This window comes from Ammospiza nelsoni, chromosome 1 (assembly GCF_027579445.1).
Source record: "Ammospiza nelsoni isolate bAmmNel1 chromosome 1, bAmmNel1.pri, whole genome shotgun sequence".
NCBI classification, from domain to species: Eukaryota; Metazoa; Chordata; class Aves; order Passeriformes; family Passerellidae; genus Ammospiza; species Ammospiza nelsoni.
Genome location: NC_080633.1, coordinates 16,626,722 through 16,642,752, shown reverse-complemented (window position 1 = coordinate 16,642,752; position 16,031 = coordinate 16,626,722). Strand labels below are relative to the sequence as shown.

The window sequence follows — 16,031 nt, the reverse complement described above, 5'->3', positions numbered from 1 at the left end:
ATGAGTGAGAGAAAGCAAGAAAAGCAGAGGGAGAGACACAGTTGTGGCAAAGGAGCTGTCTTCAGGCTCAGTCCATCAAAGCTTCAGAAGTATGAAGCACACATGGACAATCATTAAGAAAATACCTGCAGTGAAGCTTAGGATCTCTGCAATTTCATGCACCAACAATTCCTCTTTTAACATGCCATTGGCATTACTTACCCCTTCAAAGAAAAGATAGCTTGTGGTTTTACAAACTATGGAAAAAGCATCAGTGCAAAAATCATCTAAAAGCAGGTGTAACTGATCTTTACAATTTTGTAGCACTTTGAAGATATCATAGTTTCTCAGGTTTTGAGATCAGTATTTATAGTTAAGATAAAATAGCAACTGTCTTTAAAGGAGTTCCTTTCCACTCTGCAGTTTTCTTTTCAATTTATCAACTGCTACATTTAATTATCATTTCAATATGCATCTAAAGCACTAAGATCTTCTTTCTCTTAACAATGGAAAAAATATGATCCTGTGCATCAACAATGATACATAAGGGAGGTTCTGACTGGATAGAAGGCAGTTTTCACTAGAAGGATAATTAGGAATTGGAAGAGGCCACATGGAAGATTTATAGAATGCTTGTTCCCAGACCTTTATTTCCAAGATCTGATGGGAAAAGCCCTCAGCAACCTGCTGTGAACTCGGTGTTGACCCTGCTTAAAGCAGCACATTGAACCAGACAACCTCCACCCAACCTCAGTGACTCAGCGATTCTACAGTCTACTGTCAGATAAAAGGTATCAAGTTCCTTGAAAATACCACAGAGAAACCCAGGAGTTTTATGAAAGTTTTCAAAATTAGATGTTTTTAAAAACATTATCCATCATGAATTTTGTTTTGAGTACGAGGCTGCACTCTTTATGCATGATGCAGTTCAATCAATGATATTTATGATTGATCAATGATACCTTTTAGTAAAAGTACAGTTGCAACAAACTTATGAAGCACATGCATTAAAAGATAGCAAAAGAAAAAGAAATTATCTACTTTTAAAAATATCCTTTGCAAATAAATGATTCCTTTTATAAGTACAAGTAACAGCATAATAATTTACAGACAACATTTAATGTGTTTCTTCATCACAGGTATTTCTGATTAACACTGCATACATTCTAAAACAGTACTTGTTAAAGCAGACAAACTCACACACAGCCCAAGAAAGCTGATGCACACAACAATGCAGAATGCACTTTGCAGGTGCAACTCATCCTCACCTTGAGATTGGGTTTTGCAAGGAGTTTCAACAGCTCTCTGATCTCACTGCTCAGTGGTTTGCTCTGCAGCTCCTCAGCCAGCTGGGTGGGAGATTGAATCAACACAAAGACCATTAGCAAAGCGTCGTTTTATCCAGTGCATCAGTGACAACCCAGAATCTATCTTGTTCAAGGTTACTGCTTTCCAGCATGCTCAAACAGAAGCCAGCATGAAGGAAAACACCATCAATCACTGTGCTTCTGTTTCTGGCCCTCAGTGGACCAGATTTAAGCCAGGCCTTTTGGCTCAGTTTAACACAAGTAATCATTTTTGGCAAGGGTGCAGCCAGATCACATTCTGATTTATAGCAAAGGGGGCAAATCCCAGCACTTCATTTAAGTGAATGGTCCTTTGCGTGCAGACAAAGAACTGCTTGTAAAAATGACTGGATCAAACTTTGACACTGTCTATAAAAAACAGTTTCGAATGAGGTGGTGAAATCCACACTGCTTCCAAAAACCCACAGTAGCTGTGCTGTTTAGGACTGGGATAAGAAAGCAAAGTGCCCCTACAGTGCAAGCAATCTGAACTTTTTATTATGTTTACACATACACTGGAAGGAGCTTGTTAAACGTGAAGCAAGTTAATCATAATATAATTTATAACAGGTCATCAGCAATTCAAGCCTGTAAAATGCACAAACTGTGTCCTAACAACAAGATCAGTAATTTATGTTTGGTTATACTACAAAATTGTGGCTTGGTGAACAATAGAGCAGCAGTCTAACTTTTAATCCCATGGCTATTTGGCTCACATCTTGGGTTTTCTTATCATGCCCTTCTCAACTAATTTGGACCCAAGAGGCATATTTTACTGCAAGATTTTAGACTCAAACTATTTTTCCAGAAGAAAGAAAACCTAAAATGCATTTCCCAACACTGAACTTTGGTTTAAAATTCTGAAGCTACATGGCTCATAATGCAAAACGTGACTTCAGATAATCACTTGTTTTTTTTGCATTAAATCAGTATAATAAAAATGTCTCAAAGGAAGATTGGCTATTTGCAGCATGTAATTTTATTTGTCTAACCTAATTTTTAATTTGTACTTTTATTTTGTATATATTTTCAAGATAAATGGATGTATATTTTGCATAATTATATATAATAGATAAATCTAGATATTTGAAGAAGCCTTTATAGACATCAGACATAGTTTGAATACCTTTTTTTCTTTTAACCTTCAAATTAAACAGAGTGTCAAAAATTCATCATCTACAATCCTACAGAGTTTTAACCATAATTCATAGCTAAGAACATCCAGCAAGTATCTCTCGTGCTAATATTAACAATGTTTGTGTCTTAATACCAAAATATTAGAAAACAATCTCTGTAGGTAAAGTCAGGATTAAATACTTTTAGACACAAAGCCAAATATTGAAGTAATCTGACTGCAATTGAGTCTGCATGTTGGAAAAGCCCTGCAAAGCTGAAAATATTCTGTGATAGGAATGACAGCAGGTCTATGACATGGGTTACCTTTGGATCTCTTTTCATTCTTTAGATTATGCTGCTCATACTGGAAAATACAATCTATTAATTTGTGTTTCACTGATGGAGACAAGCAACCACTCAGCAGAATGACCATTTCAGCATTTCTCCCTCAGATGAACTGTGCACAAGTATTAACTCTAGCAGAACTGGTATTGGCTTTGGTGGTACAAATGCAAACGTACATACATAAGGCTTAGAACAGTGAGAAAAAACACTTACTTACTGTTTAAACAGATGTTTTAATCTTACAATTTAGTAAATTTTTTTCAGAGACAATTTAAAACTTGTTTTCTTTCATGTGATTTATACTGTTTTCCAAATATTTTCATTAAGGATTTAGGCACATTTAATACCTTGTGATAGAAGAGGAGGAAAACAAAGATTGAAAGACTAAATTGTGTTTTCAGATTAGCAAACAGATACCACCTCAGCTGTTCTAGACTGGATTTTTATTTGCTGTTATTGTTGTTGTTGTTAAAGTGCTGAGATTTGAAACAGCTACCAGCAGCAGTACCTGGCATACTTGGGATGCACTGACACAGAGACATCTCCTCCTGTGCCAAAGACTGCAGGAAAATCTGCCTGAAAACCTCCTCTATGATCTCTTGAGGGAACCACAACATTTCAAAAAGCTCTTTATGAAAAGCTGCCACTAAAGAGAGGGGAAGAAAAGCAAGGGAGAGGGCTGAATGAGGCTGGTAAGGTGGAGAGCACCAAGGACCACTCTTTAAAGTTTCTGGAGAAAGTTCTGAAACTTCTTTTGCCAGAACAGTTTTCTACCAACCTTGAGGCCTTATTTGCTGTATACAGCTATCCTGCCAGTGATATTGTTGTGGTTTAGGAATGGTATTCTCCAATTTAGTACTCCCACTAAAACCATGCACCACTTTCCCTTCCCTCTCCAACTGGAGGCACAAATGTAAGATCACAGGATGAGGTAAGAACAATTTAATGGAAATGACAATGAGATAAGACAAGGTACTATACTGTATGTATGTACTATCACTAAATAAGTAATAGCAACATATTAATAACAAAAGGTGTAAGAAAATAAATTATTCATATGGAAAAACTCCCTGATAATACACAATGCCAGTTTGCTCTTTCCACCCCCTTTTCTTGACTGGAACAAATCCTTTCTTCCTGGGAAGAGATCCCTTTCACCATCTCTGAACTGACATGAGGTAGGATAGAATAACCTCCATGTCCTAACCATGCCCTCTCCCAGCCAGTGCAAAAAATTAACACTGTCCTGACTGAAACCAAGAGAGGTGTTTAGATCATTTGCATGAAATCATTGAGCCTTAAGTCACACACTGCTGCTCCAAAATAAGAAGCAAACAGAATGTGTGATAAATTCAGCCTAAAAGTCCCTGAGGGAGAGGAGAGAGAAGGTATGGCAGTTGGGAATATGAAAATGTTTAGAAAATCCTTGCCACAATTGTTACTTCTAAAATTGCTTTAAAAAATACCACAAGAATAAAAACACACTCCTTGAACAGTTGTATTTATGACAGCAGCACCTCAGATTTGGGTTTAAAATCAAGCAGGAAATATCTACTTGCTAATAAAAATATCACCTTCTTTAACTATAGAACAGTTACTATCAGTAGGAAGAGAAAACAGTAATTTAAAGGCTATTGAAATGAAAGTGTGTTTAATAACACACCATGTTAACCAACAAGCTCTCAAATCCCTGAAGTTGATAACCAGTCAGACAAACATGCCAAAAAATGAATAGCACTTTAAACCTGAAATTTCATGAGTATGGGAGGTACAAAGCCCACTGCATGGAATTTTGCTTCCTCAAAACTACCAAAACATAGAAAATCCTGCAATGTGCTAGCCTGAGTGCAGTCCCCAAAGGACATCCTTACCCTATGAGACAGTGCCCATAAAAGCCAGTTCACCTACAAATAATTAATGAAGAAGCAGCCAGAGCATCTATTAAAAACAAGCTGTACATTTGAAGTAGGTAGATGCCTAGACACAATCATGTTCCAACATGTACATTTAAAAACACCACCACATGTACATAATAGTACATTCATAGGGTTAAAAGCCCCAACCTGTCTAACTGAGGAGTGACAGAGTACTTAAATTTGGAGATTTCCAAAACCATACATTTTAAATGGGTCTGAACAAAGAATGAGATTGCTCAGCACTTCTAAAAGTATCAAAAACTAAGTTTTGCATCCAAAAATAAGAAATTATTTTTATGAAGAATTTTAGCCCAGAGATCCATAACACAAATATTAGCAAGGATTATTAACATGTCAGCAAGAACTTAATGAAGAGAATTTCAACCAGCTTTCTAATTTTCAAAATTACTATCAACATTCAAAGCTATGTGAAGGTTAAAAAAATATTACTAGTATATGCCTGATGTCAAGGCTAATGCATTATTATAGTTGGTATGTTACAGGATATAGCTCTCCTCCTACTGAAACATGATTAAATTATCATGTATCCTTTTTTCAATAGTCTCAAAAAAGTCTAATTTAGTTTTTTGTTAAAATGCTACCAATCTAAATTCACAACTTTTAATCATAGGTAAAATTTAAAACCCAAAATCTATTAATTATATAAAAAGATAGTTAAGATTTTAAAACATCTATAAAGTATGTGAAGTTTCAAACATGCTGTATTGGAAATGGATCCTAACACATATTGCCTTTTCCAAAAAGCAACCTGACATCATCAATTGCAACAAAGATTTCTGGATTTCACCTAAACCACAGTTTATTAAACATTTCTCTATTCTGGCCTACCTCAAGGTTCAGTCATAGTTTATACAGGTGTGTTCACAATTCATCTGAATCCTAGAATTAACCAAATAGCAAGAAATGGCAGGTTGGATTTTTTTCCTTGAAAATAAAAATTATAGTAACAGGAAATTAACTACTCCATCAATGCTGACCACTTTTACAATTTATTTTTTGGTTATGAAGGTAATTTGGAAGGCTCCAATATCAATAAATCACTACTGTACTTTTTCTTAAATAGTTTTGATTTTTTTTCAACAAACTTCCATTCTAGGCATTTCATATGCTTCATTTCTGTAATATTATTTGTCATTTCTCGTGTTCTGTCAGCAGTGCTGCTATCTCATTTGTCTTTATTTTTCCAAAGCATTCCTCTTGTCTGTGACTTTCTCAAAACACTAACAGTTGACAGGTTTTTCCCTCCCAGTAGAGTTCCAACCTGTAATTTTTATTGCTTAGTTACTAAAGCAGAACAAGAGGCTACCTAGATACAATGTTTTTATAACATGCAAGTGAATAAAAATCAAAGTAATATCAGCAACAAGCCCAGTGATGACAGAAGCTTTGGAAACCTTTGCAGCTTCTTCTGATTTCAGCTCAGAGGATTACATTCATATGTTTGCACTGTGAAGAGCTCTGCTTGCAGACAGTTTTTTAGTAGACTTGGTACCAGTGATCTCAGCAGGGGACACTTACATCATCTGCCAAGGCTGCTGCACCATGGAGTATGGGCATTGGGTTCTGTTTTTCATAATAATGCAGTTTTTCATGAATCTGGAAGACAATAGTACAAAGTGAGAAGTTTATTTAGCAGCATGGTACAGAATAACCCTGTTGAGTCTGTTGACTGTCAGTAACTAAACATCCTTATAGTAACCTACAGGCAGCAATCATGTAAATGCAATTCATCATCATCCTCTGTTGAAGTGCTAAGAATATGAAATCAGATGGAAAAAATGCTCAGTATGCAGACCAACCCACAGAAAAACTAAACATTTGTGATTTTTCTCTCCTGGCTTTCTCTGTCCATATTTCTAACATATTGCTTCAAGTATCAATTACATTTTATATTGCTGCTGAAAACACAAAGCATAAAGTGTTTATCCCCAAGATGGATATAAAAAGCCCTGTAAATTATGATTTATGAAGTGAAATAATAGCTTGCCACCCACATCCTGACAGACAACTTGATGGAGCGGCTGCCATCATTAAAATAATTCCGAAACAAGGGCAGAGGAGTGCTAATATTAATTCTAACACATCTGAGACAAGGAGGCAGTCCTACAGCAAGTTAAGGTTTTTAATGAATAATTATCAACATTAAAGATGCACTGTGCTTTGGTTCTTCCTAAAAGGGAAAGGATACACCATTATTTAAACACCACCCTGCTCCCTCCTCCACAAGTTATACATTTCAAAATTTAGATTTTTTCCTGTATGAATGCTTTTAAAACCAAAGGATTTTAAGACTCCTAACAAGTTTCTTTGTAGCTGTTTCAGAATAGCATAAAAGACTATATTAAACATTTAAGTTTATCAACATTATTTTTTTTGAAGATACGTGGATATACTAATATCAATTAAAATCTAAAAAAAAGAAGACAACAGTAGTCTGAACTAATGTAAATATAACCCATTCTGTGCTTTAGTTCTGCTGTTCTGAAGGAGGCATGAACTCCAGATGGTTGGAGGAGTTGCAGAAGGAGCTAAATCAGGGACTTCTGTGCTTGGCAAGGAGGGGAAAACAAGGTCTGGCAGAGGCCGTGGGGTGCAGAAATTGGCTGGGGACTCGCTCATGTCCTTGGGAAACAGGATCCCCGGTGATACCCAGCACTCCCCAGCACACTGCTGGGGGAGGAGCAGGACAGATGCCAGACAGCACAGACAGATTTAAAGAGCAAGCAAACCACTCTTTCCACATTGAAACTGCTCAGAGTTGACCAGATCATCTCCATTTTGCACCAAATGTTCCCTCCAGCCTTCCCCACTTCTTCCACATTTGCTTTTCTCTGCTTACTTCTCCCCCAGCAGCACTCACTCCTCTCACTGCCTAGGACCCCCTCACTCTTTAATTTAAAGGTCATTCTTTAAGCCCATTCTTTTTAATTTACACTGAACTTTCACAAATATGTCCATAACAAGGTAATGCCATGTCAGTGACACTTGTGCTTGCCATTTTTCCTGTCTTCTGCTGTGCTTCATAACCCTAAGTCCACATCTGTTTTTCCTCATTCAGTCTGTACATTCTTCGAAGTGAAGAACATGTTAATACAATATGGCATAGCAAGGTCTAAGTCTTGATTGATTCCTTCATCATTTCTGCAACTTTAACAAGACTATTTCAGTATGTCATTGGTTAAAGAATGCTGAAGTTCTGACATATCATGGTTAATTATGAAGGCACTACAGTCACTTAATTTATAAACTGTAAAATAATTTGTTCTAATCTGGAAACTACATGGAAAGCACTACTGTCTCCAGAAGATGAATCTGAATTTTGCATTGCTTACATTGTAGACATTATGTACTCAGCAATTACTGAGAGTAATTCATACTGGATTTCACAAAACTGTAAGTGACCAAACAACTTCATATTTCTAGCTCACAAAGCAGAGAAACTAAACAAAACAAGGAGTTGCAGCTCCCTGGGTTTGGCAGAAGTTTGTGATTTACTTGGACTGTTAACTTGAACAACTAAAAGGCATAGTAAATCAAAAAGTCTCAAAACCATAATTTTTGATTGCTTCGATAACATCTTGATTTTATCCAGATTGAGCTTCTGTCAACTCTGAGGTCAGAAGCAGTAGTCTGCATTACCCCCCCAGTTTCTCAAAGAAAACAGAAGAGCCACTGCTGATTAAGCTTCTTTTATCCTGGACAACCTGTACATATCTTTAATACTGAAATAAATAAAAGGAAAAAGTCAACCAAACAAAAAAAACCAGTCGAGATAGCCTTGCTTAACCCATCTTTGAGAAAAATGTTACACAATTGTAAATTCACACAAAAAAAATAGGTTTTCAAGATGGCACAGTGTAACCTGAACTTGTTATTGGCTCTGTCCATAGCCAGAAATTGCAGAAAAGACTGAAAACAAATTTTTATTTTCCCAAATATGGATATTGGATTCCAGTTAAGCATTTAAGGACAATCATTTAGGTCATTAAGGTCAATCATTAGTGAGGAGTTGTGGAGAGTAACTGCCTAACCAAAAAAAACCAGAAGCTAAACAAGTAAGCAGGAAAATTTAATTGCTACTAGACAGTTCTAGATATTTGCTTTTTCTACATCAGGTTGAAAATTTTATTAATTTACTGTACTAGCAATAAAAGAGTGACTCTAGAGATAATCATTTCATGGTCTATGGTAACAGACACTGCAACTTCAGCACACTTCCATTCAAGATGCAATACAGAATGGATTTTTCCCTCAAATATCTGATTTGACAGTAGTTTGCCTTCTTAGTTGAATCTATTTTTAAAATCAGATCATTAGATGACAACATCTGTCTTCCACATCTTTGTAATTTAAAGGATATACCTACAGAAATGAAAAACCACTGGTGCACCAAGATGCAATCAATGTGCAATACAGGGATTATCTTTCATATTAGTATAAAATTACCACATACATCATAAAAAACAGTTACCTCACACCTCTAACTTCTGGATCAGTAATGTATCCATAATGCATGCAGCACTTTTATATAATATATTCCTGGATGCAGTAACACAGGAGATTTAGAGCAACTCCACTGATAACGCAAAAATTTCAGGGAGGCAAAAATGTATTTTCAGACAACTCCTTCCCTCCTTGTGTCTAAAATTGTATTGCAAGATTATTTGTTCCACAATTTCCCCCATAGATCACAGCACGGCTGACCGGCCTCTAATTCTTCATGCTGTATTTTTAGGCCTGTTTTGAAGACAAGTACAGCACTTGCCTTTTCCTACTCACTGGGCACTAGGTCATCCCTGTTGTCTTTCAAGAGTGACAGAAAACATTTGCAAGCTCACCTGGTAGCCTTTGAATCTGCCAGACTTCAGGGTGATGAATGACTGCATTTATGATAAACACCTTTAGAGAAACTACTGTGCATGCAGCCATATGCTTTGGCAACCTCCCCACATGCTGTCTTTCAGTTAATTATTTTCCCAAATACAAAACTGTTACATCGTGCTAATACATACACGCCAAGCACTGCATTTCCAAATTTCAATTCTTATACAAATAGAATTTGAAATTTGAATACCTAGATTAAGTGACTACATAGATGAAAATGAATAATGTCAAGTAGCCAAACACAGAAATGAAAAGCAAAACAGGACAAGGTGGTGCAAATAGTTCACCCCTTTACAAACATCACTCAATGCAATTCAACTTTAATAGAAGTTAAAACCACTCTGGAACACTTTCAGAGAAGTATGAGAGAGGATTCAAAAGTAGAAGCAAGAGCATTCACCTACTCAAGATAAGATGTGTCATATTTGTGGCCATGTGTTTGAGCTTCAAGCTAAAGAATTCTATTTCATACAAAAGGCAATTTTAGCTTACAGTGTGATACTGGATGTCCAGTAATGCTAATACCATGGCCTTATTTCTACTAGAAACTTAAACAATGTATGGCAAATACAGGAGTGTGTCGTGCTTAAAAGTAGGAAATAGAGTACATCTGTTTCAAGTTCTTCTGACATTTACATGTAAAGCCTCAATGCTGAAAATCTCTTCACAGATGAGACCAAGTCTGTCAAAGCAAGAATTATATATTGTAAATAAAGCATAAAAAGCTGCTCTGCTGAACAGATAACTAAGTTGTGCGTGGGTTTTTTGTTTGTTTTTTTTTATGACTACCTATTCTTTTCACTGTAGAGTAAGAAGATCTATGAGGTTCTGCAAAAACTGACAATCTACTCTGACATTATGCCCCAAGAGGGAAAAATAATAATTTGCAAATTAATACAATTTTTAGCACACGTGTAAGCAAGAAAAATTGTTTCTGGATTTTCCCAGAGAGACTGAATTAAGCTTTCTATGATAAACACAGTAGTGTCCTCAGCCAGGACTATTTCAAAACCCAAGAGGAGCTTTCTAAGTCAGAAAAATAAGAATCTTAAGCAAAGAGTCCTACAAAATAAGCTTAATTTCTCCTTTTAGATTTCTTCATTTCCATGTACAGTTCTAATATCATATGATTGAAAATAAAACAGGGAAGTGGGATAAGCATGTACCAAAGGTGCCAAAGAGTTAACAGAAGACAAACTTAGTCTTTTTGACAGAACAGTTGGCATAGGAAAAAAGTATATGTTAAAATACAATATGCAAACACTTGTAGCCCAAAAAGCACTGGCCATCAATGAGCCACACCAGCACATCAAGGACAAGAGCTGTCACACACATCGTGTGAAAGAAAATGTTCTGCCAACCACACAAGGGTGTCACCAGCTACTCAGACATGTCAACACCTCTGGGTAAGAGCTTTTTTTATGGTAATGACACCTTCCTGACAGGAGGTGCTGAAGAGGATCTCATGAGCATGTGAGTATTTGCACTGACCATCATTCTGGGGCAGACAGCAATTCTAGACGAGAGTACTTCTCCTTCTGAGAAACATCAGAAGCTCACACCCTCTTATGAGTTGTATAAACATTCCCTTACTTGGGTTTTATTTCATGAGATGAGATATCACTCAGCATAAAGATACTGTACCTGCAAAATTCATTTCAGCACCACATCATACACTGGGGTTTTCCTCTGGACTATCCTAGTCTTGCCTGCTGAATACACATTAGCAGCCAATGTGCTTGTTGACTTTCAGCAGAAAGGAACCCATTTCATATCCTGGACTGCTGATGTAAAACCAAAGCAGCAGAAGCTGAGAAGATGGGAAATTGCTTTAAAAATGCACTGGTGATCTGAACTAGAATATCACTATGAACACACACACAAACCATCAAGATGAGTCTAGAAGACAGGCATTGAACATATTGCTGCAGGAAGTCCATAACAGTTGGGAGAACATCTCCTCTAACTGCTCTCTTCATTGTATTTTTCGCCATATATTGACTGCAAGAGTGTCTGAAAGCAAAGCACTGACAAAAGCCATGAGCTGCTGCATTTATTGGCTTAGTCCCTTACACAGATGCATAATGGAAGACTCTTGCATGCAGAGAAGCTGTTAACTGTCCACCGAAGTTTCAGGTTCATGCACATTTGCGAAAATTTATTTAATTCCACTAATGGCACCACTACAAAGTGGTGCTACTACAAAGAAGAAGCCACAGCAGATTAAGGAATGAAAAAAGAAAGCATAAGAAAAACTGTTGAGGGAGGAGTAAGCGCTAGTTTTGGCTTAATCTGCAGTTCGTGTTCTGCATCTGAAATACCTGAAGCAAGAGAAATCATTCCAAGGCACTCATGACCGTAAAAGACACACTTGTGAATAGTTCCAACATTTACACAGTGAGATTTCAAGACAGGAATTAGGGTTTTCACTAATAGTGTGACCTTAACTCTGGGATTTAGACTCTTCAGGCCACTGTCTAAATTTACTAGCAACTTTGAGTCAAGGTAAAATAAATAAGCAAGAACAAAAAATATAAATTATGGGCTACCATGAAAACAAATGAAAATAACTACTAAAACCATTCAGAAATGATAATTACACACTCTCAACTCTGCTGAAAGAGAATACATATTTTGCTTGATGTAGAATTTTAATTAAAAGATTGCTTAATTCCCTTCTTTTCTCCATCCAGAACCATACTGTATCACATGAAAGTAACAGAAAAAGTAGCCAACTCTTTGATTTACCTTTATCACTCAGTGGGAAGCTTTGGCACACTAAGGAACTTAAATACATGAACAACTCTGCAGAGCTATGGCATGATGAACACAAGGTGTAGGAAAACCTAGAACACATACAGCCTTTAAATCACATTCTAGTCATACAACTGAACTGCAGCTAGAGATAGAATACTGCTAAGAAATTAGCATCGTGTATTTTAGAAAGCAGAAACAAAACAGAAATTAATCAATCATAGCTAACTATTCAAAGTTTGCAATAAGCATTTCAATCCCCATAGTAACAATAAATTGCCTCAAATATAAAATAAGTGATTGCAGAAAGACCTCTGAGAGAGTGTCACAAGAATCAAAGTATGCCTCAGAAGGCTTTTAGATACTTAGAGATCTTCATTTGCGCCAATTTGTCAGAGTAAAAAGTTTTAGCAAAAGAGATGAGCAATTCTCCTTTAAACCTTTTTTCCAAAAAGCAGAAGCATGAACAGTGGGATGTGCCTGCAGATCTGTGTCTCAGGGCTATGTCTTGTAATATTTCTAATTTAGAATTTCCTGTATTCATGCTAGTGTCACCAAAGAATATGAGAGAAAATGAATAAATACCTCCACTATGCTCATATACCATGAGTTCCCTTTAGCTGATGACCAAAGAGAGCCTTTAAAACTGAGGCCCATTAATCCAGCACTGCCAAGTCCACCACTAAACCATGTCCCTAAGTGCCACATCTACACATCTTTTAAATACCTCACAGATGATGACTCAACTACCTTAGGGGGCAGCCTGCTCCAGGGCTGGAGACCACCCCTCAGTGAAGAAATTTTTTCTAAAATCCCACCTAAACCTCCCCTGGTGTAACCTGCGACCATTTCCTCTGGTCCTATTGCGTGATACTTGGCAGACCCCAGCTTGACCCCAGCTGGCTACAACCTACTTTCAGGTAGTTGTAGAGAGCATAAGGTCTTCCCTGAGCCTCCTTTTCTCCAGGTCAAACTCACCCAGCTGCTCCTCATCAGACTTGTGCTTCAGACCTTTCCCCAGCTTTGCTGGCCTTCTCTGGACATGCTCCAGACCTTCAATGTCCCTCCTGATCTGAGGAGCCTAGTACTGAATGCAGAATTTGAGGTGCAGCCTCAGCAGTGCCGAATACCAGGGCGTGATCACTGGCCTGGTCCTGCTGACCACACTGCTGATGACCCAGACCAGGATGCCGTTCTTGGCCACCTGGAGCCTTGCTGGCTCACATTCAGCTCATGTCAGCCAGCACCCCCGGGTCCTTTTCTGCCAGGCAGTTTTCAGCCACTCTTCCCCCAGCCTGTAGCCCTGCGGAGGTTGTTGTCACCCTTGATGCCCTTGTCCAGATCATTGATAAAGATATTAAATGGAACTGGCCCCAGTACCAAGCCCTGGGGAACACCACTGGTGACCAGTGACCAGGTGGATGTAGCTCCTTTCACCAACACTCTCTGGGCCCAGCCATCCCAAGTTTTTTGCCCGGCAAAGAGCACACCTATCCAAGCCATGGACAGCCAGCTTCTCCAGGAGACGCTGTGGGAAATGTTGTCAAAGGTTTTATTCATGTCCAGGTAGACACATCCACAGTCTTTCCCTAATCCAATATGCAGGTCCCCTTGCCACAGAGGGAGATCAGATTGGACAAGCAGGATCAGCCTTTCCTCAACCCACGCTGGCTGGGCCCGATCGCCTGGGTTATCCTGCAACTGTCCTGTGATGATCAAGACAATCAGCTTTGTGACCTTCCTAAGATCTGAGGTCAGGCTGACAGGTCTCTAGTTCCCTGGATCCTCCTTCCAACCCCCCTTACAGACAGGTGTCACATGTGCTGACTTTCAGTAACTGGGACATCTCCAGTTAGCCAGGGCTGCTGGCAAGTGATGGAAAGGAGCTTTGTGAGCACTTCTGCCAGCTCCCTCAGTTCTCTGGGGTGGATCCCCCCGGCCCCACAGACTGGGGTGTGTCTAAGTGGCGTAGCAGGTCACTCACCACTTCCCCCTGGATTACAGGCCTTCATTCTGACCCTGTGCCTGTCTTCCAGTGCAGGGCTTGGGAACCCACACAACTGATCTTACTGTTAAGGACTGAGGCAAAGTAGGCATTAAATACCTCAGCCTTTTCCTTGTTCTTTGTCACTATGTTTTTCCCCACACCCACTAAACGATGGCAATTCTCCTTCTCCATTTGTTGCTAAAAGGAGGTAATACAGTAATAGCATTTGCTATTTTATTTTTGCAATGGTAAGCAAAACAGATTAAATACTGGCTACAAACCCAGTTATTCATGCAGAGCTTCTAAAAATGTTTATTTTACTTTTTAAAAAATTCACTTTGAATTCATTGTTCCTTATACAATAAAATAAAGGTCCTATTATATGAGATTTCACAGACTTGATTCAAATGGCTCTTTTTTTGTCAGTAATAGGCAAAGGTTTTGATGACTTTGCTTATAGGAAAAGGGTCCCTAGATAGACAGAGGAAGTTCAGACCAAAGCTAAACAAGTTGCACTTGCTCCAAAATAAATTTCCCTGCCCCTTTAGAGCCAAACAGTCTACATGGCTACTGTATACAGTATTTTCAAAATTGTTTTTCTGTACTTTTAACCCCAATTCCAAAGGAAGGAGCATCAGAACAATTCCAAATTTGAATGAAACTCTTTTATGTGAGCTAAGGACATGAGGTCCTTGAACAGAAAGAACAGAACATCAGACTTTTTTTCCTTTGAAACAAGCAGTCTTCAAACTGCAGTCCGTGGATGCTAAAGATCCCTACAATTTTAATGCACTGTGCTTCATAAATACAGTTTCAACAAAATCGGGGGAATAAACCCATCATGTCCCAGTCTCAATAGTACCAGTCCAAATTTGATAAAAGTATAGCAATTCTCTTCTCCAAAAGTACACACTGACCTGTTGTGTAAACACATGTTAAAACTGGTAAAATTTTGAGGGAAATATTTCATTAGAGCAACACTGAACTCAAGATTCCAGGTCTCAAATTGCTCTTCCCAGATTATGGCCCTTCTGTCTATACACTCCCACTTCGTTGCTCCCTCCTCCTCCCCTCAGTATTATTACTTTAATAAAAACACTTTTCAAATTGAAACACTCAGATTTAAACAGAAGACAGAATTTGAGGTGGGCTCATGTAAGTATCATGTAAGGATTTTTCTCCCTTCCTTTCATTAAGAAAATGATAAGGGTACATCATTCACAACACAATATACCAAATCTTTCATTAAAGATCCTGACTCAGCTCTCAGGAAATTTTGTGCAGTACTACAGACAGAGCAAACTGAACATGCATACAGCAAAACTCTCAAAGTCATATATAAAAGACTGCAAGGTTCAGTGGTAACAGTACTTAGAATTATAACAATTTTTTATCCAAATATTTATAAGCACATTACCAAAGGAACTAAGCATCAATTTCCTCATCAACAAAAGGAAGACAATGACTAATCACATACAAAAAGTGTATTTAATTTGAAACCAATACTACTACAATGACATCTCTATAGAAAAAAGTACTGTAATCTTACATTTTTTGATATTTCAATTACTGATAGTGACACACATACCACCAACTGCAATATTTGTTTATATGTCAACTATATCAGGAAATCTTTATTTCTAAGTGACTTTTAAAATATACTTTTACTTAATGCAAGCAAGA

At 37.8% G+C, this 16,031-nt stretch overlaps 1 protein-coding gene across 1 annotated transcript in view; it reads right to left on the bottom strand.

The window, feature by feature from the left end:
* Positions 1-16,031, bottom strand: part of MPP7 (MAGUK p55 scaffold protein 7) — a 146,704-nt gene that overhangs the window by 59,307 nt on the left and 71,366 nt on the right. Inside the window, exons 6-7 of the mRNA XM_059481294.1 lie at positions 6,242-6,319; positions 1,248-1,328 (exon numbers count right to left, since the gene is read on the bottom strand). Of these exons, the coding sequence (XP_059337277.1) occupies positions 1,248-1,328; positions 6,242-6,319 (159 nt within the window). The remainder of the gene's footprint in view (positions 1-1,247; positions 1,329-6,241; positions 6,320-16,031) is intronic.